At 44.9% G+C, this 25456-nt stretch overlaps 1 protein-coding gene across 2 annotated transcripts in view; it reads right to left on the minus strand.

The window, feature by feature from the left end:
• SPPL2B (signal peptide peptidase like 2B) overlaps positions 1-25456 on the minus strand; it is a 139082-nt gene that overhangs the window by 97552 nt on the left and 16074 nt on the right. For both annotated transcript variants that reach the window (XM_033955304.1, XM_033955305.1), the window contains exons 3-5: positions 19599-19781; positions 12953-13042; positions 2746-2885 (exon numbers count right to left, since the gene is read on the minus strand). In XM_033955304.1, the coding sequence (XP_033811195.1) occupies positions 2746-2885; positions 12953-13042; positions 19599-19781 (413 nt within the window). The remainder of the gene's footprint in view (positions 1-2745; positions 2886-12952; positions 13043-19598; positions 19782-25456) is intronic.

Here is a 25456-nt window from a genome sequence, read left to right on the forward strand (position 1 = left end):
GTGATCCACACCAACACGGGTTCACCCAGGGTAGATCCTGCCAATCTAATCTGATTAGCTTTTTTGACTGGGTTACTAGACAACTGGACGCCGGAGAGTCACTGGACGTGGTATATTTGGACTTCAGTAAAGCATTTGATAGCGTCCCTCATCGAAGATTACTGAACAAGCTGAAATCGATAGGATTAGGAGACACTCTAACTACATGGGTTGGGGATTGGCTGAGCAGTAGACTTCAGAAGGTGGTGGTGAACGGTACCTCATCCGAAGCATCAGAAGTGATCAATGGAGTGCCGCAGGGCTCGGTCCTGGGCCCGATTCTATTTAACTTATTCATAAGAGATATGGCGCAAGGACTTAGAGGAAGGGTATCACTGTTCGCCGACGACACCAAACTTTGCAACATAGTAGGCAAAAGCTTATTACCTGACACACGACCTACTGTTGCTGGAACAATGGTCAACTACTTGGCAGCTAGGCTTCAATGCTAAAAAATGCAAGATAATGCACCTGGGTAAGAGAAACCCGCGTAGAACTTATGTACTAAATGGTGAGACCTTGGTTAGGACCACGGCGGAACGCGACCTAGGGGTGATCATTAGTGAGGACATGAAGGTTGCCAATCAAGTGGAGAAGGCTTCCTCCAGGGCAAGACAAATGATGGGGTGTATCCGCAGAGGTTTCGTCAGCAGGAGACCTGAAGTTATGATGCCGTTGTAAAGAGCCATGGTGAGGCCTCACTTGGAGTACTGTGTTCAGTTTTGGAGACCACACTACCGAAAGGACGTGCTGAGGATCGAGTCGGTTCAGCGAACAGCCACCAGGATGATCTTGGGGCTCAAGGATCTCACGTATGAAGAAAGATTAAAAAAATTGCGGCTGTACTCACTTGAGGAAAGAAGAGAACGGGGAGATATGATTGAAACATATAAGTACATCACGGGACGCATCGAGTCAGAAGATAATATCTTCTGGCTCATGGGACCCTCGATCACCAGAGGGCATCCGCTGAAAATCAGGGGAGGGAAGTTTCATGGCGACTCCAGGAAGTACTTCTTCACCGAAAGAGTAGTGGATCATTGGAACAGACTCCTACTCCAGGTGATAAAGGCCAGCAGCGTGACGGATTTTAAGAGAAAATGGGATACTCACGTGGGATCTTTAAGGGAGTAAATTCAGGGGAGGGGATACGTGGAATGGGCAGACTTGGTGGGCTATAGTCCTTTTCTGCTGCTTTTTTCTATGTTTCTACTACTCAAAAGGGTCCAGAGAAGAGCGACCAAAATGGTTAAGGGTCCAACCTATTGTGTTTTCCTTTTTTGTTTCACTTTTCTTTTACGATTGTAGTTCTTCCCCTTTTCTCCTATTGTCTGAAGTTGGTCTGTATGTCTTATTAAGTATTTTAAGACACTTAGTTTTTATCTAGTATCCCGATTTTTAATGTTTTTATGCAAATTTTATATTGTACACCGCTTAGAAACCTGATTAAGCAGTTTAAATTTTTTTTTTTGATAAACTTGAAACTTGAGGAGTTGTCGTACAATGAGAGATTAGAGAAACTGGGCCTCTTCTCCCTTGAAAAGAGGAGACTGAGAGGGGACATGATTAAAACATTCAAGATATTGAAGGGAATAGAGAGTAGATAAAGACAGGTTGTTCACCCTCTCCAAGATAGGGAGAACAAGAGGGCACTCTCTAAAGTTAAAAGGGAATAGATTCCATACAAACGTAAGGAAGTTCTTCTTCACCCAGAGAGTGGTGGAAAACTGGAACGCTCTTCCGGAGGCTGTTATAGAGGAAAATACCCTCCAGGGATTCAAGACAAAGTTAGACAAGTTCCTGCTAAACCAGAATGTACATAGGTGAGGCTAGACTCAGTTAGGGCACTGGTCTTTGACCTAAGGGCCACCGTGGGAGCGGACTGCTGGGCACGATGGACCACTAGTCTGACCCAGCAGCGGCAATTCTTATGTTCAAAACTTCCAGATAACGCAATAAGAGTCTCAGCACATCGAATGATTTCAACACCTGATCACTTTTTCTTGATCCCGAGGATATGAAGGCAGGCAAGCGTACTTCCTGGTTGATATGGGCGCTGGAAACCACTTTCGGTAATAAAGATGGGCCTATGTGCAAGACCATGCTTGAATCTGTAATCCTAAGAAATGGATCCCTGCATGACAAAGCCTGAAGTTCTGACACCCTCTGGGCAAAGGTGATCACTACCAAAAACACCATCTTGATGAGGTCCATTAAAAAAGCTTGGTCCAAAGGCTCATAGGGCACTCCTGCAAGAGCCTGGAGGACCAAATTAAGATTCTATATTGTAAAAGAAGCACAAGCAGAAAAGATAAACTCCTACTTTCTTGCTTGTAGAAAGACAACTGAGGAATTGAAGGACAGCCCAGAAGGATGGGGAGGCGGAGAAAAAGAATGCAAATGAAGCTCCCTACAAGAGTTCTCATGAATAAAGGTTGAGTACCTAATTCCTCAGGAATGGAGTGTCTGTCAAACCAGAACCGTTGAAATGTAGAGACTGTCACTGCATGATGTAGGCTGCAACTTGACTAGTTTGGGTTTAGTGGCTCTTAAGGAAGAGAAATTGTAGGCACTCTAGATACAGCATGGTTTCCTGGGATGCACCCACAGCTAGACAGCTCCAGCTGAATGCAGTCTCCCCTTTCTTGGAATCCCTGGAAAAAAAACTGTTGTCAAGATTGTCTGTTCCCCCTGCCCCAAACTTACTTTTTCACATCTCTGCTTCCTGCCCAGTAGCCTCCTACTGCCACAGTGCCCACAGCCATCAAAAAAATGATAACCATGTTGTAGTCCAGGACAGGCTCATTTGGAGCATACATTGCCACCATCACCAGCTTTCCAAATGTCTGCAACAAAAAATAAACTCATTTAACACGTATGAAGAGCTTAATCAAGTGCACATTGATTTAACGTATTACAAATCAAAAGGGCCGCTTTTTGATTCTTGGCCCTAAACAGTATGTTTTCACTCCCTAGCTTCAGAGCACCCCATCTGGCACTTGGTCATTTGTAAAATGTTCTACTTGGGTGCCCTTCTGTGGACTATTGGGACAATCTTCAAAACCGGTCTATGGATTTAAAGCCTCAGGGTATTTTTACCCAAGTATAACTTCTATTTGAAAACACAGCTGCAGAGATTTGCACCCACTTGCTCTGTGGGTAGTAATAAATACAGGGCTGAACATGTTATCTGACCTGAATTATTTGTCTCAGCTAACCTAAACAAGTTCCCAGTATTTTTTCTTCTATTTTTATAGTATTTCATGTTACATCAAATAAACAAAAGCAACAGGATTATATTCAGAAAAATTATAGAAATTCAAATAAGAACTTCATCATTCCATTAAGAAAAAACATATTCATATCACCAATTATATAATCCATTAAGAACCAAATATTTAGGTCGATCCAAGAGAAGAGAAAAAAAAATGGAGGAAAGAAAATGAAAAATTCTTATAGGTAATTATATCAGACATCCATATTTACTCAAGTGATATTTGTTAAGACTTAGGGGGTATTTGGCTTGAAGAAGTTGAGAAACACTGACATATATTATGTCATTATTAATGTGCTCAGAGAAAACTTTGATGGTTTATGAGACTATTATGTGAGTCACTTTCACTATCTAATGTCTCATTGTTCTCAACCATTGCACAATGTCATGAAAAAATTGTATATAAATGTACTTATCTTGATATAAGATTATGAATGTCTTCAGTTGGATGTATCAAAGGCAATGTATAGGTCAGTGTTCTGACGCATTTTGCATTTGCTGTCTCAGAGAACCTGCTGTCAACTTTTTACACTGATGTTTAAATAAATGATCTCTTTGAACTGACTTGAAAGCTTTCATGAAGAGGGCCTGTCATATAATGACCAGGGATGGGTGATATAGGGGTGAGATATGCCCAGAGTCCGATGGGGGTATGTGTGATCTGTTTCCAGGAAGAATAGGGGAGGCCAACTTGTGTTTAGTGAGAACTACACTTCCCAGGAGGCTTAGGGGTTGATCCTTGGAAAAATTGGAAATCTAGGGAAAACTTGGCATGGCATTTCCTCGTAGAACCGTTTGCTCAGAGGGAGGTCCCATAAAAAGTTTCTAAAAGTAACCAGGGTGGGTCCCTGGGAGGAGTTGCTCTGGAATTTTCTCATCCCTTAGATAAAAACAGGTGGACTTGATGAGAAGGGCAGGATGCATCTGGAACTTTCTGAGTCCATAGATGAAGAAAGAAGGAAAAATTATGTTCTTACCTGTTAATTTTCTTTCCTTTAGAAGCAGCAGATGAATCCAGAGACCAGTGGGATAGCACACATCGACCAGCAGGTGGAGATGGAGAAACTGATTAACAGGTGGTCCTATAGGTTGGCATTCCTCCTGTATAGCCAGTATCGCTCCTTGCCCAAGCATCCGGAACTAGGAAATATTGAGCATGTAAAAAACTTCTTTCCAGCAACCAATTGCAATGGGTAAAATACAGAATACAACTACCAACAATAACAAAACCGAACTGCGCAACAAAGAAACGGACAGATCATCTGAAGAAAGGGTGGGGCTCTGGATTCATCTGCTGCTTCTAAAGGAAAGAAAATTAACAGGCAAGAACATAATTTTTTCTTCCTTAGCACAGCAGCAGATGAATCCAGAGACCAGTGGGATGTAGCAAAGCAAACCTCAAACTGGGTGGGAAGCAAACACCGCCTCCACAAGAACCGAAGCGCCAAAGTAAGCATCTGCACAGGCTGCCACATCCAACCAGTAATGCTTAGAAAAAGTATTCTTAGAAGACCAAGTAGCCGCACGACAAATCTCCTCCAATGAAAGACCCCTGGGCTCGGCCCAAGACGTAGCCATCACTCGTGTAGAATGCGCACGAACCTGTTCCGGCAACCGCTTCCCAGCCATCAAGTAAGCTGAAGCAATGGTCTCCTTGACCCAACGAGCGATGGAAGCCTTGGATGCAGCCATACCTTTGTTGCGTCCCGTGAACAACACAAAAAAGTGGTCGTAACGAAAATCTTTAGTGACCTGTAAATAATGGAGAAGAATCCTGCGCACATCAACAGAAATGCAATGAAGAGAAGCGCTCCCCACAATCCTCCTGCCGAAAAGCAGGAAGGAAGAGATATTGGTTCACATGAAAGGAAGACACCACCTTAGGAAGAAACGATAGAACCATCCGAACAGACACTCCGGCATCCGAAATGCGTAAAAAAGGATCCCTGCACGACAACGCCTGCAACTTCAAAACCCTTCGGGTAGACGCCACTGCGACCAAAAACACTGCTTTCAATGTGACATCCTTTAGAGTTGCATTAGATAACGGTTCGAACGGAGCCTTCTGTAACCCCCAAGGACAATTCTAAGGCTCCACTCTGGACAGATCTTCTTAACAGGTGGCCGAATATGGTGTACCCCTTTCAGGAAATGAACTACATCAGGCTTAGACGCCAGCGGCGAATGAGATACCTGGCCCCTGTAACAAGCAATGGCCACCACCTGAACTTTAAGGGAATTATAGGCCAACCCTTTGGCGACGCCGTCCTGCAAAAAGGAAAGACTATCAGATAGAGAAGCCTTGAAGGGCGAAAGACCCTGAGTAGCACACCAAGACTCCAAAACCTGCCAGACTCTAGCATAGGAAGCAGAGGTAGACATCTTTTTGGCCTGAAGAAGAGTGGAAATGACCTGTTCGGAATATCCCCTACGCTTCAGCTGCGACCTTTCAAGAGCCAGGCCATAAGACCAAAGTGGGACGGATTTTCCATGTTGATCGGACCCTGAGTGAGTAAGTCCGGGTCACTGGAAATGTCAACCGATCGCCCATCGACAGTCGGATCAGATCCGCATACCAAGGACAACGCGGCCAATCCGGAGCTACCAGGATCACTCTGCCCGGAAAGAGAGATATGCGATGCAAAACCCAACCTATCATCAGCCAAGGAGGAAACACATAAAGAAGACAATCCGGAGGCCATGGAAGAGCCAACGCGTCTACCCCCTCGGACTCCACTTCTCTGCGTCTGCTGAAGAATCGAGGAAGCTTCGCATTTCAAGACGAGGCCATGAGATCGATCTCCAGAAGACCCCACTTCTGAACTAGCAGGTCGAATGCCTGAGCGGAGCGTTCCCATTCTCCGGGATCTAGAAGATTTCTGCTGAGGAAGTCTGCCTGAACATTTGCCTGACCCGCAATGTGCGCTGCCGAGAGAAGAGGAATATGAGCTTCTGCCCATTGAAACAGAACCAGTTCCACACTGGCTAATTGAGGACTCCATGTACCGCCCTGCCGGTTGATATTTGCCACCGCTGTGACACTGACCGAAAAGACTCTCGTCGGTCGGTCCTGAATCATGGACTGAAACACTAGCAGCGCAAGTCTGATCGCCCTCAACTCCAGCATATTGATCGACCACTGAGCCTCCTCCCGAGACCAAACTCCTTGCGCTGAGGATTGAAGGCACTGAGCTCCCCATCCCAGAAGACTGGCATCCATTGTAACCACGACCCAATCAGGTGTTGCAAGAGGCATGGCCCTTGAACAGATTGACCTCGCGGAGCCACCAATGCATGCTGAGGGAAGCTTGAGAATTCCACTGAAGACGCCGATAGTAGTCCTGAGATACCGGGGACCACCGTGACAGAAGAGACTTTTTGAAGTGAGCCCAGGGCACGACCTCCAGAGTCGCCACCATCGATCCCAGAACTTGCACATAATCCCAAACTCTTGGTCTGGGCAACTGAAGAAGTAGGCGAATCTGAGACTGCAACTTCTCTCCCTGGTCCTTGGGTAGAAACACCTTCCCCAGACAAGTGCTGAACCGCACTCCCAGATGTTCCAACGTTTGGGACGGGGTAAGAGAGCTCTTTGGAAAGTTGATGATCCACCCCAAAGACTGAAGAAGAGATATCACCCTCTGGGTCACTGACACACTCTCCTGCCTGGAAGACGCACAGATCAACCAGTCGTCCAAGTAAGGATGTACCCGAATCTCCTCTTTGCGAAGAAATGCCGCTACAACTACCATCACCTTCAAAAATGTGCATGGCGCCATGGCGAGACCAAAAGGCATCGCCCGAAACTAATAATGTTGGCCTAGGATCGCAAACCGAAGAAATCTCTGATGCGGAGGCCATATCGTAATAAGCAAGTAAGCCTCCTTGAGATCGAGGGATGTAAGGAACTCCCCTGGTTGAACCGCTGCAATGAGGAAGCGCACCGTCTCCATACGGAAATGTCTGACCTTGAGAAATTTGTTGACCCGTTTGAGATCCAGCACTGGTCTGACCAACCCTCCCTTCTTGGGCACCACGAAGTAAATGGAATATCTGTCGAGGCCCACCTCTGCTGGGGGAACAGGAACCACAGCACCCAGAAGCACTTGAAGGGTGAGCTGTATCAAGTCTATCTTGGTTGCCCCATTGCAGGGGGATACCAAGAAAGAATCGGCGACGGGAGAGGAAAATTATAATTTGTAACCTTCTCGAATAATGTCCAATACCCACTGATCGGACGTTACTTTGGCCCACTCTGCCAGAAAGGAGGACAGCCGACCTCTCAAAGAAATACCGGAGGGAGCCGAGATCCCGTCATTGTGGATTGCGAACTGCTGGAGCACAGGCTGGCTGAGCTGTCGGGGGTTTTGCAGCACAAAAGGAATTCTTAGGCGGAAATCTAGGTCTAGAATTGTAGACAGAACCGTAAGACGGCTGAAATTACGGCTTTCCCGGCCGATAACGCTTAAGATCCCAGAAGCGAGGTCTGGCAGATGAGGTTTTCAAAGACAGTTTAGGCCTATCTTCTGGTAACCGCTGCGTTTTGGTATCACCAAAATCTTTTACCAGCTTATTCAAATCCTCACCAAATAACAGCCGACCTTTAAAAGGAAGCTTCACAAGCCTAAGCTTGGACACCGCATCCGCCGCCCAGTTACGGAGCCACAAAGATCTGCGAGAAACTACTGAAAGCGACATTTGTTTTGCAGAAGCCCGAATAATATCATATAAGGCATCCGCCAAATACGCCAACCCCGATTCCACATCTGCCAATTCGGATGGAACAGCAGACCCCCGACTCCATCATTCTATCTGCCATCTGTTGAGACCATTGAAGACATGCCCGTGCCGCATAGGAACTGCACACCGCCGCAACTTCAAACGACATCTTACATAGTAACATAGTAACATAGTAGATGACGGCAGATAAAGACCCGAATGGTCCATCCAGTCTGCCCAATCTGATTCAATTTAAATTATTATTTTTTTTTTTTCTTCTTAGCTATTTCTGGGCGAGAATCCAAAGCTTTACCCGGTACTGTGCTTGGGTTCCAACTGCCGAAATCTCTGTTAAGACTTACTCCAGCCCATCTACACCCTCCCAGCCATTGAAGCCCTCCCCTGCCCATCCTCCTCCAAACGGCCATGCACAGACACAGTCCGTACAAGTCTGCCCAGTAACTGGCCTAGTTCAATCTTTAATATTATTTTCTGATTCTAAATCTTCTGTGTTCATCCCACGCTTCTTTGAACTCAGTCACAGTTTTACTCTCCACCACCTCTCTCGGGAGCGCATTCCAGGCATCCACCACCCTCTCCGTAAAGTAGAATTTCCTAACATTGCCCCTGAATCTACCACCCCTCAACCTCAAATTATGTCCTCTGGTTTTACCATTTTCCTTTCTCTGGAAAAGATTTTGTTCTACGTTAATACCCTTTAAGTATTTGAACGTCTGAATCATATCTCCCCTGTCTCTCCTTTCCTCTAGGGTATACATATTCAGGGCTTCCAGTCTCTCCTCATACGTCTTCTGGCGCAAGCCTCCTATCATTTTCGTCGCCCTCCTCTGGACCGCCTCAAGTCTTCTTACGTCTTTCGCCAGATACGGTCTCCAAAACTGAACACAATACTCCAAGTGGGGCCTCACCAATGACCTGTACAGGGGCATCAACACCTTCTTCCTTCTACTGACTACGCCTCTCTTTACACAGCCCAGAATCCTTCTGGCAGCAGCCACTGCCTTGTCACACTGTTTTTTCGCCTTTAGATCTTCGGACACTATCACACCAAGGTCCCTCTCCCCGTCCGTGCATATCAGCTTCTCTCCTCCCAGCATATACGGTTCCTTCCTATTATTAATCCCCAAATGCATTACTCTGCATTTCTTTGCATTGAATTTTAGTTGCCAGGCATTAGACCATTCCTCTAACTTTTGCAGATCCTTTTTCATATTTTCCACTCCCTCTTCGGTGTCTACTCTGTTACAAATCTTGGTATCATCTGCAAAAAGGCACACTTTTCCTTCTAACCCTTCAGCAATGTCACTTACATACATATTGAACAGGATTGGCCCCAGCACCGAACCCTGAGGGACTCCACTAGTCACCTTTCCTTCCTTCGAGCGACTTCCATTAACCACCACCCTCTGGCGTCTGTCCGACAGCCAGTTTCTGACCCAGTTCACCACTTTGGGTCCTAACTTCAGCCCTTCAAGTTTGTTCAACAGCCTCTTATGAGGAACTGTATCAAAGGCTTTGCTGAAATCCAAGTAAATTACATCTAGCATATGTCCTCGATCCAGCTCTCTGGTCACCCAATCAAAAAATTCAATCAGGTTCGTTTGGCACGATTTACCTTTTGTAAAGCCATGTTGCCTCGGATCCTGTAACCCATTAGATTCAAGGAAATACACTATCCTTTCTTTCAACAACACTTCCATTATTTTTCCAACAACTGAAGTGAGGCTCACCGGCCTGTAGTTTCCTGCTTCATCCCTGTGACCACTTTTATGAATAGGGACCACATCCGCTCTCCTCCAATCCCCAGGAATCACTCCCGTCTCCAGAGATTTGTTGAACAAGTCTTTAATAGGACTTGCCAGAACCTCTCTGAGCTCCCTTAGTATCCTGGGATGGATCCCGTCTGGTCCCATCGCTTTGTCCACCTTCAGTTTTTCAAGTTGCTCATAAACACCCTCCTCCGTGAACGGCTCAGAATCTACTCCATTTTCTCGTGTAACTTTGCCAGACAATCTCGGTCCTTCTCCAGGATTTTCTTCTGTGAACACAGAACAGAAGTATTTGTTTAGCACATTTGCTTTCTCCTCATCACTCTCCACATATTTGTTCCCAGCATCTTTCAGCCTAGCAATTCCATTTTTTATCTTCCTCCTTTCACTAATATATCTGAAAAAATTTTTATCTCCCTTTTTTACATTTTTAGCCATTTGTTCTTCCGCCTGTGCCTTCGCCAAACGTATCTCTCTCTTGGCTTAAGCGAAGATTTTAACTTCCTATCCAGGACATCCTTTAGAGCAATACCCCCCTCAACAGGCAAGTAGTCTTCTTTGTGACCGCGGCCACCAACGCATCCACCTTAGGGAGCTTAAACTTCTCCAGCTCATTCTGAGCCAGGTGGTACAACTGTCGCATGGCTTCGTCACCTGTAGACCTGCCTTCGGCGTGTCCCATTGAGCCGCAATAAGTTCCTGCATGGCCTCATGAAACGGAAAAGCTCTAGGCGGCTTTCGCGTACCCACCATAAGAGGGTTAGCAGATCCAGATACTAGTGGATCCTCCTGAGAGATGTTCAACCCTTGTAACGCCTTAGAAATCAACGAGGAAAGTTCTTCCCTGTGAAACAGATGGAGCGCGGTAGGATCATCTATGTTCCTACCTAGCGCCACCTCCGTTTCCAATTCCGTCACCTCCCCCTCTTCCAAAGACTCGGGAAGAGTCAGAGACAAGGGGGAGATTCAGGCAGGGTCCCCCTCATCTGCGGTAGCCAGCCTACAACGTTTAGCCGCCTGAGGAGTAAAGGTAGAAGGGAGCAAAGAAACATTGAAATCCAGGTTTTGTGCAGGCTGAGAGGTCTGCAATAAAAAGGCATGGTGCATTATAAACTTCAGCGAAAAGGTGCCCTGAACAAACCCTGCCGGGCCGGCCTGCACCGTTTTCTGCAGAGACACTGCGTCCTCCACCAGCTCCCGAGAAGCGCCGCCAGCCGCCAAATTCCCCCCAGATGCCAACGTGTACTGCAGCGTGGTAGGCCCAACAGCGAGTGAAGAGGAACTCGACCACGCTCCCCCAGCGTGGGAAAACACAGACTCGCTAGCCAGCAAACTCAAAACCTCGGCCATAGCGTCTGCACACCCGGCGGCACACAGCCCCGACGGTGTTCGGCGCTTCCCACAGCGCGAACACCGCTTAACTGCCTCAGCCGCCATTTTTTTACTTTTTTTTTTTTTTGAAAGGCAAAACACTACGCGGGAGAAAGCCCGACGAAAAACACGACGTCGCACCCTACACTGTCAAAAACAACCGCAAGCAGCACCAGACACCCGAGAAGAACAGCCTATTCATCACAACACTCCTACCTGACTCAACAGGACAGAAGTTACGGCTGGCAGTTGTAAGTTGTAAGCTGACAATAAAATACAACACAGCTCCACACTGTGAGGCTCTCTCTTTTTTTTTTTTTAACCAAGGAAAGAAGAAAATTAAGAGCCCAAAATAAACCCCTCAATCCACTGGAGCGGAGGGTGGAGCAGGGATCTGGGGGGGCCCAGGTGTAACTCCCAAAGCTGGCACCGTTCAGCCAGTCACCCCTTTCTACCTGAAGAGAATAATGAATAATCTCAACAGAAGAAATTAATATTCTGCAGAATGTCACTAGGCACAGCCAGAATTCAGGAGCTAGATGGATAGCGACCAACCCCTGCTGGGAGATAGAGCATACTGGCTATACAGGAGGCATGCCAACCTATAGGACCACCTGTTAATCAGTTTCTCTGCTGGTCGATGTGTGCTATCCCACGGGTCTCTGGATTCATCTGCTGCTGTGCTAAGGAAGTAAAGCCTGCCTGGAATAGAGAAAGTGGTTCTGCTGATATCCAGTTTGCAAGCAGTCTAAGTCTTGGCAGAACTGGGACCTAAACAATTTGGGTTAAAGAACTGTTTTGTTTTGAGGAAGAACCTGCCAGCCAAGACATATGGTAGCAGGAGAGGGCACTAGGGAAAGAGAAAGTACGAGCCCTTTTTTGTGTTATGAATGATATAAGACAGTAAAGGACAGGAGTAAAAGCCCACTAATGTTTCCTTTGATTAGCTAGGGGTAGAGGATGACATGAGAAATAAAATTGGTGAAAAGAGTTAATGTTATCCAGGGTGTGGAGGCAGATAATCAAACAGAAACCCCTTTGTCTGCTCAGTGAATGTATGGCTTGAACCTGAGAGGAAAGTTAAGAAGGTTCATTTGCATATGGACTATTCTTATAAAGTCTTGTTCTCCGAGGCGGAAGGAAAAACAAGTGAGTAACTGAGCTGGTGGAGCTCAGGAGGATGCCTCCTCTTGAGGGAAAAGAAATTTGTAACAGTATACAGTGTACACAATATACTCACCCTGAATGTAATAGTACCAGAAGATAAATACTGTACCTTTGATAAATGCCCCAATGCTAATGTATGTCTCTGAGCTCTTTTCTTAGATAAGGATTTTCATTATAAATGGCTGACCAGGGGGAAGGGATGAGCTAGTCCCAGGTCAGGAAAGGTCCTGACATCCTTACATTCTGTGTATATCTCAGGGCCTGAGACTGGTGCTGGATCCAAGTGAGGTCTTGTGTCAGTTTCTTCCCAACTTAAACTGTACTGTGCAGCAGGAAGTAGCTCAGAACACAAAGCAATGTACACTTTTGCCTTCTGAAAATTACCCTGCCTTTGTATTTATTACAAAAGTACAATTTCTATCATACCCTGTGCTCAGTGCATCCCAGTCCTCTTTCATCCATCACAGAAGAAGCTACAAGGATCATGCCACCCACTCACAGCACCAGAGGTTTCAGTCATGAACCCCTTACTCTCCCACCTACTCAGATGCCCAACAAGATTCAGAGGAGAAGACAAATTTAAAGAGCTTACCTTGCCAATATCTAACATGTCACTGTAGCTGAGTAAAGCCACAGGAATTTCGATCTCTTCATATTGACTTCCATTGCCAGCTGGAGGAACCTGCAGAACAAAAAGCAAAGGGGAGATAAAAGGCTGGAAAAGGACAAAGAGGAGAAGGATGTGACCCTGCAAGACAGCTAGAACAGCAATGGCATGAGATACAGGAACAATTCCATAGAAAAGAAACTCTGCCAAGCAGACAAAGAAAGGGGGGGGGGAACTCCCCTGGGCAAATATGAGCACACAACCTTGATTCCAGAGAAAAAAAATGCATTGTCAGTCCAGTAAAAAAAGGTATCACCTTATTTCATTTATATTTTATTTCTATATATTACCTATAAAAATCGACTAACATTTTACTCAGAAAAAAGAAGAATGTAACATTTCAAGGCAAATAAAGGAACAGCTAGGATGCCATAGGGGAGAGGGCCACACTACAAGGCAGATATGATGCCCAAGGAGAATAGGCGACACTTCAGGGAAAGAAATGGGTGACTGCAGGGTACATAGAGGGTTGAGGAAGGTGCTCTTGAAGTGACAATCTGTTGCATGTCCTATGGCCAGTACTTTGTGCCCTGGAGATAAGGTGACCCACAGCTTGATTTGATTTTTGAACGCTGCACATTTTTTATTCTATTTCTGTGTATATCTCAGATTCTTATTCTCATCATTCCTCCTTTCTACTGCTCATCTTTACTTTTGTCCTCATTTTGTTCTGCTCTAAAGCTCATTCAATTTTTTTCCTGTTTTTATACCTAATGATCTTCATACATGGCCACATCTTGTATCTTTCTGGTTTCTAATATTATTTTAAATGCATTTCATCAGTACCAAGTACCTCTTGCTGTGACTATATCTCATTTCTACTCATCCTTGATACAAATGGGTAGAGAAGAGATACATTTGGCTGAAATGCAATAGAGTCTCTTCCAGACATTCCAGTTCTCATGCCACATTTTATTCACATCTATCCATGATCCATGGTGGGTCAGACCAAGGTCCACTGAGCCCAGCATCCTGTCCATTAATGACTAATTTGGATCACAGTGCTCAGCAGATCCTGAAATATCCTTTTTTTTTTTTTTTTTTTGCTCATTTCTAATGATGCAAAAAGTCAATGGTTCTTTTAATTAATTTTGCACCAATTCTCAAAGGGAAATTTTCAACATACTTTCCCTTTGAAAAATACCCAGGAAAAAAGTACCCACAGAAATTTACACCTGCTTTTCTGTAGAAAAATTTTCCACGAAAAACATTTGTAGGTATGAAAATGCAAATGCAAATGCTTATCCATTTGTGTTTCCCCTGGAAAATACTTGCCTTATGAACACCTCCATGAATATCTGTGTAAAAGCATGTGTACTATGGAGCCTGGATAACTTGCACCATTTACCAGGTGTGCAATTCTGAAGTGGACCATTTACCAGGTGTGCAATTCTGAAGTGAATAGTCATTTTTACATATAAATGGCTATCCCACACTGGTCAAACATAAGGAGAGCCTCACCCCACCTAAAGTGAATGCAGCGATATCAGCAGTAACAAAGAAGACCACAGTTTCACTAGAAGAAGATACTGCATGAAAGGATTCTCAGAACCAAAGGATTGAAGCCTTCTTGATGACCTTTAACATGCAAGCCTTAGCCTTACACGAAGTGATATACAATGCTGGCTTTGTGTCAAGGACTCACTTAAGACAGACAGAGAATTTGTTGGTATGTCTTTAGCATTTTCTTGAAGTGGTAATGTGTGTTTTGTTGATGTAAACACAGTGGCAGACTATTCCAAACTTTGGGTCCTTGAAATTCAAAAGTAGATTTGGGTAACTTTTTCCGGCAGACATGCAATGGAGAAAGAAAGAAATGTCAACTTACAAGACTGTGTCGATCTTGAGCTATAAAAGAAACTCAATTTAGAGCATAACCCCCCACCCACAAGACTATTTGAAAAATCCACCAGTCAAGGTTCTAAGGGGTTACCTTGTATGGGGGGAAAAAATAGCCACCCCTCTACTAGAAGGTCATTCAAGATGGTCACTTTTACTGTGGCTGTGCTTTTGGATCCAGTAAAAAAGCTCATCTCTTGCTTTGACTGGGGAACTGGTTGGCTCGTCTGAGGCCTCTGCTGCCTAAATCCGGATTGGGCCCTTTATGAGTACTGAGAAGGATGGGCCACTGAGAGTAGTAGGATCTACTTTAATTCTCCAATAAGAAGAGGCCGCAGAAGGAGCAAGCCAAGATGGAAGAGGTTGCAGACTGAGATGGATGACAGGAGCCTATGGGAGATTTTTACAGGTTGTGAGACCTATTCCTACATTTTGCTGAAGTTGTTAGTCACGGGCTTGTGCAAACTAGTTTCAGTTCAGATGCTGAGATGCTAATGTGTGGCATGTAAGTGTATAGATTTCTTGCTGTGAAGAGTTTCTCAAGGACACTAAACAGTGCTGGAAAAGGCAATGAATAGTGCTGAAAGGAGAATGCTAGTCAGCAAAAATACTCCATCCGGGAACCTAAAAACTGATAATGTGATGCTGTACCCGTGTGAAGAATGGAAACTTCAAGAAGAAGAAAGTTCTAAACGCTATGCCTGTCCAGGGCCCCCCAGGGAAGAATGGAGGCGTGGACTAGGAGAGGGAGTTAGATAGGCATTTGGATTATCCAGTAGGGTTGTACATTAATAGCCAGGGGAAGGTCTTACTGGAAAGAGATAATTTTTGTATAAAAAAACCCCATGGTCTGGCAGTCTCTTTAGAGAAACTACGCTATGCTTACATAAAGATGCCGGCACTGTTGATATAAGGTCTTCTCTCTCCATTGTATATGTTCAAACTGATTTATTTCTGATTTGACAAATGCTGCTCTAATACTAATTACTAGAATAATAAAAAAGTTATCTGTTTTGGAATATACAATGTAATATTTTTGATTTTTATTGTTATATTTGGGTATTTTCTCTCCATCACATCGGACACTCCCAATGAAGAAAAGTTAGCAGCCTTTTACTTCAAGAAGAAGGGCAGTCTGGGATGGATTGGAAGGATACTCTCTTGGAGGAAGCTCTGGTAGAACCTGAGTGAAATGAAGAGAGTATCCATCCTTGATGATGGTCAGCACCCAGAGGTCGGATGTAATTGTTGTCCATCGGTGGTAAAAATGATGGAGACGACCTCCTATAGGGGGAAAAGAAGTCAGAGTCAGAATGGTGGAGGTTATGCTCTGTTTTTAAACAGTCAAAAAGGCTGAGTAGCCTTAGGTGCAGCAGAAGGTTGAGATTTTTGTTGCTTCTGAGGCTGCTCTTTCTTAGGAAGAGGGCGACTGTAAGGAGCCGTTCTTGGAGCAAAATGCCTCTGATATATAGAAGGAGGACATGTAGTTTTGGCAGGAGCTGGCTTTGGCTTAGGTCTGACAATAGAAGCAAAGGATTTTTCATGTTTAGACAATTTCTTGGTGGCTGCCTCGATAGATTCATTAAAGAGGTCATTGCTTGCACAAGGAATATTAGCAAAGCGGTCCTGGAGATTAGGGTCCATGTCAATGGTATGAAGCCAGGCAAGGCAACGCATGACTACAAAGCAAGCAGCTGCCCGGGCAGACAACTCAAACGCATCATAAGACGACTGAAGGAGATGTAATCTGAGTTGTGATAAAGAAGCAATGACTTCTTGAAATTCAAAGTGTTTTTGAGTATCCAAATAACTCAGAAATGTAGGTAAAAGAGTTATGAGGAACTCAAAATAAGTAATAAAATGAAAATTATAATTGAGAACTTTAGAGGACATCATAGAATTTTGATAGATGCGACGTCCAAATTTGTCCATAGTTTTCCCTTCCCTTCCAGGAGGAACGGTGGCATAAACCTTGGAAGGATGGGTCCTCTTTAAGGAGGACTTCACAAGCAGGGATTGATGAGACAACTGTGAGTTGTCAAACCCTTTGCGATTTACAGTTTTATACCTAGAGTCCAATTTGCCTGGAATAGCTGGTATGGTATAAGGAGTCTCCAGGCATCTGGCAAAAGTCTGAGACAAAAGCTTGTGAAGAGGAAGCTTAAGTGACTCTACCGGAGGTTGAGGTAGATGCATGATTTCGAGGTACTCCTTAGTGTTTTTGGAACCAGCATCTAATTGAAGATCCAAGTCAACAGCCATCTGACGAAGAAAAGATGAGAAAGACAGCTGATCTGCCAATGCTTTGCCTCGAGAAGGACTCGAGGACATCGAAGCAGCCTGGGTCGAAGATGAAGCTTTGGCAGAAAAAAGGCGTCAAAAGAATATGAGACTTGGACGAAGCAATCGAAACCGCATCCTCGAGGTGTGGAAGTGGAGACCTCGATCGAGGAGTCAGAGATCTAGTCGATGTAGGAGTATATCGAGGCTTAGTGGAAGAGGGACGTTCTTTAGAAGAAGAACTATGCCTTGAAGTATGCCTCGATGAAGGCCTCAATCGTCGGTGACAACTGTGCTTGGAAGCAGATTTCGAAGATCGAGGAGACTTCGCAGCCTATGCCACCAAAGAATGGATAGGATTGGAGGCTGTAGTTCAAAGCTCCAGAGGCTTGATGGAGGAACCTCAACTCCCAAAGACTCTGCTCCTTGTATAGAGTATGAGGATTCCTGCCAAGGCACTTGCAAAGATTCTGCTCCTTGCTTCACATACTTAGACGCCAGACCAGACACTTGCAGAGACTCTGCTCCCTGCAAAGAGTGTGCAAGCTCAGACTGAGTCAAAGGAAGCGACTCGACCTCACGGGAGTCTGCAGAATGCCCAGGCTGGATAAGAAGAAGAAGCTTCGGTCCCATATTAGTATGGAACTGAATGAATTACTTCTCCAACATGGTTTGGAAAATTGCCGGCAAGGATGGATCCGCGTCTGAAACCGGACCACCTGTTTTGGCAGTGTAAATGTGCTTCGACTTGGAAGTCTTAGGCACTTTAAGCACTACCGCTGGAACTTTCTGCTGAGCTATCTGACATGAGACAACAGGGGAAGATACAGCAGATGTCGTCGAAGAGAGAGCCGCTGCAAACGACGAAGGTCTGATGAGGCTCAAGGTGGAAGCAGTAGAAGAGGGAGGAGTCTCGGTCGAAGGTGAGGCCGAGGTCAGCTTCGAAGTTGAGGGATCGGAGGAAGAATCCATCCCAAAGAGCTTCTCCACCAAAAGACACGATGTTTAAGGGCTCAAGGTTGAAGAGTAGCACAGCGCTCGCACAACTTCGGTTGATGATCCGGCCCAAGGCACTTAAGGCACCGACGGTGTGGGTCCGTAAAGGAAATCACACGCTGACACTGGCTACACTTCTTGAAGCCCGTTACTGGCTGGGACATAGAAGGAAAAACGGCCGCCACAAAATTGAAGCCCTTGAGCTGTGGCCGAGCAGCCTGCCCCAGCAGTCGTACGGAAGATTTAAAATTTTTTTTTTAACTATAAATAAAAGTAAGAAAGTAAGAACAGCGATTTGTGAAGAAAAAATACAAACCGCGGTTCAGAGAAGGCATGAAGTAACGAAGTTAAATGCAGAGAGTCAAAGACGGACTTCTCGGCTCCGCGGAAAACTGAGAACTGAGGAGATGCGCCCTGCGCTGGATAGGAAGGCACTCGCGCATGCGCGGTGCGGGCGACTAAAACTTCTAGTTTCTTCAAGCAAGTCTGCTTGCAAGCTTCCGCATCCGGGCTCCGCTGATGACGTCACCCATATGTGAGAACAGCCTGCCTGCTTGTCCTGGGATAACCTAATATGATTGGAAGGTTAACTACTAACACCTTACATATACACCACTGAAGAAAAAGAACTCTTAATAATAAATGGAACTGTGAACTTTAAAAGAATAGCATAGAAATCCACACAAATATTTCATAAACTGAATAGTACACATTAATGGTTATTATACTTGTACTGCACTTACACAAAATATAGTAAATCTACTCTGTGTTGGAGGGGTTGTGGATTATAAGAGTCACAACAGTATAACTGGGGACAATGTAAGTTTGTACAACAGTCTTGGGGATAGGTAAAGCATGGCATGTGTCTTCTTGCAAAAGATTGTGTAATCTTTTGTCTTCTGCTACATCTATTCTGATCAGATCCCTAGGAATACCCAGCAGATTGTAATTCAGTACATACTTGTGATCTGTATGACTATGGCCTTAATTCTGCCAGAAGTTGTCTGCCCAGTCTGCCTGTTATTTATACTATATTACAGTCGATAAAAAAATTTAACTATATGATAGGGACTCCTTCCCCGCTCATTTCCTGTATGTTGTAGTTTGCAATTCCTCTGTAATTACTTTGATCAATGATAGCTCATGTTTCTTAAATAGGTTACACCAGTATTTCTCAACTCGGTCCTGGAGTACCCCCTTTGGCAGTCAGGTTTTTAGGATATCCACAATGTATAAGCATGAAATAAATTTGCATATAATGGAGGCAGTGTATGCAAATCAAGTTTATGCATATTCATTGTGGATATCCTGAAAACCTGACTGGCAAGGGGATACTCCTGGACTGAGTTGAAAAACACTGGGTTACACCACGTGCTTCCTGGATTTACATGTTACACAATAGTTTTTCCTTCTGTTTAGGGCTAGCTGTTAGTTCTAATACAGACATGGTACTCACCAGGTTCTCTCTGCTAATAATCAACAGTCCTCGAGCCCCATTGATCTGAGCCAGCCGCACTTTCTCATAGAAGGTACAGTTTCCTCGCATCACCATAGGTATCCTGTTGCTGAAGCCCCCTGGTGGTACATCAGATGGAGAGCACAGGACAGTTGCTGTCTGATCTTGAAGCTGCAGCAGAGACTGGGAGGAAGACACATGACACAGGCATGACCCATTGCTTCTCATATATATACACACATGTCAACTAAACTTAAGCAGCAACAGTACAACTCCTGGGAAGGAAGGGCAGGCATCTCTTCCCCAACTTCTCAGAGAGTCTTGTTCTAGGAATTCAGCACAGAGAGCAGGCAGGTGTATCACAGCAGATATGCGACAACAGAAATGGACCCACAATAACATTAGAACTATCATAAGTATTATTTTGACTCCTAACAAAATTAGACTGTTTACTCTTAACTAATTTATAACTGTGGCTTTCTTCTGAAATGAAGCAGTGAAGTCTGAGGGGTCCATGCAAAATGACACACAGTAGACCTGTATCAGCATGCCTGTTCTACCACACAATTAACAACAACAAAAAAATATCCTGCAGTTATGCAATGAGCATGCAAATTATTGTTATGTAATCTGCAGTTCATTGTCAAATATCACCTTTCCTGTCAGTGTCTGAACAGTGATTGGCTCAGGTGCCTATAGGAAGGGTAACTTTAAAAAAAAAAAAAAGTCACTGGCAAGTCTGCATTGCCCTCCTCCCCACCAACACATTAACTCTAAATTTAAACAAGAATCCCTGGTAGTCTAATAGCTTTCCTTCTCTCTTCCTCCATCTGTTGTTCTGAACTCCCCCTCCCCCCACATCCCTTTTGCCCCCCCCCCCCCACCTCCTCCAGACCTCCCCATCCCCGATTAAAGAAAAGAAATCCCTGGTGTTTAGCAGAATCCCCAACCCTTATGTAAGCCTATCAGACCTATATCTCTTTCCCTTATATGGCAGATTGACCCCCACCCTGTGCATGCCAGGATGCACTGCATGGGGCTGGACATTGCCATTTTGAAGATGGTGAGTGGGCATCGCTCCTGCCTCTTGAGGTACAGGTCTAGAAGAGGACTCGGGGAAGAGTTGGGGGGTGCTACTAGACACCAAGAATTTCATTTGAGGACAGGGGATTTGGTTGGTGGTGGGGGTGGGAGAATAGATTACCAGCGATGTTTAATTTTGTGGGGTGAAGGGAGGAAGGTCAGAGGGACAGTCAGACAGATGGAGGAAGGAAGAATATCAGTAAAAGTATATATATACGAGAAAATATATATTTTAATATTGGGAGAGAGTTGGCATCTGGGTCAGGCTGAGGAGAGCACTTGTAGAAAATCGGAGGAAGGATGGTCAGGTTAGAGGGAGAGAAGGGATGTTGCTAGAACAGGCCTCAATAATTTTTTACTGGATCTAGAAGCCAGCCCGCAAACTTAGAAGCCAGTAGTTGAGGGAAGGCTTCTGGGTTAGCCGCGAGCCTCGTGCAGGAACTAGCGGCTGCGACTTCGTAAACAGAAGTGCTACTGGGAAGAGAGAACCGGCCAGAAGAGGTAAACACCCACGGGAGGCACAAAGGGCCAGGCTGCCGTGTCAACCGCGAGCTGCGGCTTTGCAAAGAGAACTGCAATGGGAGGAGGAAGCCGGCCAGAGGAGGTAAACACCTGCGGGAGGTGGCACAAATTTGGGATACAGAACGGAGGGAAAGACGATGAGGGGGGGCGCGTTGGGACATGGAATGGAGGAGGAGGGTCATGTTTGGACTGGAAAGGAGGAAGAAGGGGCATGTTGACACAGGGAGAGGCAGGACCCCAGTTCGTAAGTACAAGTTTTACATAAGTCGGACGTTCTTAACCAGAGACTGCCTGTACTAAATGTAATGCAATTTCTTCCATTCATTTTTCATATGCACACACAATATAATCTTATTAATACATAATGGTAACCACAAAATTTTAAAAAGCACAAATCACACTGTACGCAGAGAAAATGTTAATTATCATTTATATTCAGGGGGGTTCAAAGAGGTCAAGGAAGATGACTTTAAAATATGCAATGTCACTTCAGTAACAACTATAGAAAAATAGACAAATATAGTGCAAAATATAGACAGCAGATATAAATTCTCAAAACTGACATATTTCGATCACTAAATTGCAAATAAAGCTTCCTGTGCGTCCCTGTGTGACTGAAGACAGGAAGGAGCAGCACAGACGGACAGCCCTGAAGGAGGTATCTAGGATCCCCCAATGACCCAGAAGGCTTCCCTCTGAAGTCAGCTCTGATATTGGAGGGAAGCCTTCCATGTCGGTTTTGGCGGAAGGAGAATGCAGGAGGGCATGAGATCCCCAATGGCGGCGGCAGCCATTAAGGAGGAAGGGGGGCAGGAGACCCGCGCAGTGCCACATACTCCTAAGGGTACTTGTACCTTGTGTTGATAAACTCTGCCTTAAGGTACTATTTCACATCACAGTCAAAAACCAGAAGTTGCGCTTCTGAAAACATGTCAGCAGTTTGAAAATTACCCACTTTATAAGTGAAGCGAAGGGGTAATGGCTTCTGTTTCACATATCATGGCATAGGTCCCCTATCTCTCTCTCATAATCTCCTTCCTCAGCTTTCACCCTCACAACCTTCATCCAGTCTCTCCTACTACTACTACTACTTATCACTGATGTAATGCTGAACGGCTCTTTCTCTCGGATCCTGCCACCAATTTTCTTCACTTTGCTAGCTGCAGAACGGACAGTACATTTCCTTTTGCCTGCAGTGGTTCAGCTCACTGCAAACTTGAGCCATGAGGTACAAGCAGTTCGAGAAGTCTAGCTGTTTCAAGTTCTGCAAGACTTAAAAAAACGAGTATCTGAACGTCCTGTAACTGTGTGGCTTAAGCTTTCACAGTGAACTGAACTGCTGAGGGCAAGCAGAAAAAGTTTTTTGAAGTAGCACAAAAATAAATAAATAAAAATATTGGGGCAAGAAATCTCAGACAACAGGGTACAATTTATAGGCAACCTAGTGCCTGGAATTTGTCAAGCCCTTGCACTAAGAGAGGGTGCTGAAAAGTTCTCAGCCTAACTAAGATGAGAATGACATGGAGCCCTGAAACTTACAAGTTATTCCACATATTCACCCCTAAGTTCAACACACTTGGCACCTCATATCTGTAGTTTCTGTAACCCTTTCAAAAATACTCTGATGTCTAGTCACTGAAATAGTGCTCTGCTGCTGCAATCGCCTCCGAATTACTCGAAAATTCTTGCCCTTTCAAATTGTTTTTAAGGTTTGGAAACAAAATAGTCAGATGGAGTAAGATCTGGTGGTCTATGCACTGAATCTCCAACTGTGTCTAACATCCATTGTTTTGCCAGTCTTGTGAGCAGGTGCATTGTCTTATAAAAAGAGAAATCCTTTCCGCAGTTTCTCTCTCATTTTTCATTTCAGTGCCTCCCTTTAATCGGCACAGCAAGTTACAGTAAAGGACTTGTATACTACCTCAAAGCGGTTTACATACAGATACTTCAAGCATTTTCCCTATCTGTCCCGGTGGGCTCACAACCTATCTAATGTACCTGAAGTATTTTGCATTAACTGTTTGGCCCCTTGAAAGAATATCAGTCATTACAACATCTTTCTGATCCCAAAACACTGTGGATTTGACCTTTCCTGCTGACTTCTGGGTCTTGAATTTCCATGGCCTTGGAGAGCTTCAGTGTTGCCATTGCATGGACTGTTGCTTTGTCTCAGGATCAAAAAGGGGTAACCTTGTTTCAACTAGTTGATCCAAAAAGTTGGCACCAGCTCATTGAAAATGCTGCAAAATCAAAATCAACATGGAATTGTCCACTTGACGTCGTTTCTCGGCAGCATTCAAACATTTGGGCACCCAGATTGGCACTTTACAAAATAAAATAACATCTTTTCAGCTACAGTAGCAAAACAATGCTCAGAATTTAGGAAGTTGGTTGACTTGAGTACTTTTCAGCATCCACTCATAGATGCTCACTCCTCCCAGCCAAACCATCTATGCTACCCTGGACTTGGTGCAAAATTTTAAAACTTCTTTTTTTAATTGCATGCAACAGAATTCTTAATGACATGCATCTTAATACCATATTCAGAAAGGGTTTCTGCGAAGTTATTACAAACGCTGAAACCTGCATTGCAATGTAATATAACACTAGTTCTTTGCTCCAAAACATTGCTTTTGTGTCTATAACTAGCTCAAAATGCAGCAGTAAGACTCATATATGGACTAAGAAAATCAAAACACCTACAACCCTACTATATGTAACTACATTGGCTGCCCATAACTGCAAAGATCAAGTTTAAATTAAGCATCACTGCCTTTAAGAAGACCCTGAGAGGAAATGCCCCACCAACTACCTAATAGGAGTTGGCCATCCTACTACAGGGTGCCTCCAACAGATATTCTACCAGAAATCTTTTCCACTTAAAATTCCCTTGATGCAACAATATAAAGTCTACCAGGAAAATCACCTTATCCACCCAATATCAATTTGCAAAGTGGTGATGTTGGAGGAATGCTTTACGGGTCAGCCGGGGTGATCCCACAGTCTGGGCAACGCTAAGCTAACTCCAGTGACGAAGAGCCCTCCATCTTCTTCCACCCTCCCACTGTCTGTCAGGGAGTCCGGAGTCCATACAATGCCCGGAACTGGCGCTTGCGTAACCGACACAGAGCCTTCGAGTCTACCCACTCATGAGGCCCTGTTGATACCGCCCCTCTGATGCAAATGTGTCAAAGTTTGTGGAGCCAACAGGGCCTCCCAAGTGCATGGATGTGAAGGTGTTTGGTCTTCGTTGAAGTTAGCATTGGTGCCGGACCCTGTGTGGACTCCAGATTCCAGGTCAGGCAGTGGTAGGAGAGCAGAAGGAGGAAGGTTAAAGGAGGAGAAACACAGGACTTGCCGGGGGGGGGGAGAGGAGAGAGGGAGTGATGTTGGACTGAGGGATGTGGGGAAATGCTGGACATGGATTGAGGAGAAGGGATATGCTTCTTATAGGATGGAGAGGAAGGGAAGAAAGAGGAGGAAATGCACATGGATGAAGGGGGAAGAGGAACTGAAGAGAAAGGGAAGATATGCACATGGATGAAGAGGAAAAGAAGAGAGAGGAAGGAGGTACACATGGATAAAGTGCAATGGAAGGAAATAGAGAGAGGAGATGCACATGGCTGGAAGAGAAAAGGAAGAGGGGAAAGATGCATGTGGATGGAAGAAGGGAGGGGCATGAACCTGGGACACAGAATGGAGGAAGGGAATAGAAAGGGAGAATTGTTGGGTATGAGTGTGTGAGTGAGAGGGAAAGACATGGTGCAAATGGAGAAAGGAAGGAAGAGGAAAATTGTTCGGCATAGAGAGAGGGAAGAGTGAGGTAGAGATGCATTGGGAAGGGACGGATGAGAGAGAGAAATGTTGGATATGGTCGTGGAGAGGGGAACAGTGGGACAGATTGAAAGCGAAGAAAGAGAGAGAAATGTTGGAGATAGTGGTGGAGGGAACGGAGAGATGTGGCATGTGCTGGAGAGGGGTGATAGAAGGAGAAATGTTGGGCATGGGGCTGGTGGGCGGTGATGAAAGATGCTGCATATGATTCAGGGGATGAGAGGAGGAGAAATTTTGGATGTGACAGTAGAGGTGGTGGGAGAGATAGAAACATAGAATAAGATGGCAGAAAAGGGCCTTCGGCCCAACAAGTCTGCCCACTCAAATAACCCTCCCCCCTAAGTTCTTCTGTGAAGTGAATCTACATGTTGATCCCATTTGTTTTTAAAGTCAGTCACGTTACTGGCTTCAACTACTTG

This window comes from Geotrypetes seraphini, chromosome 8 (genome assembly GCF_902459505.1).
Source record: "Geotrypetes seraphini chromosome 8, aGeoSer1.1, whole genome shotgun sequence".
In the NCBI taxonomy this organism is placed as follows: domain Eukaryota; kingdom Metazoa; phylum Chordata; class Amphibia; order Gymnophiona; family Dermophiidae; genus Geotrypetes; species Geotrypetes seraphini.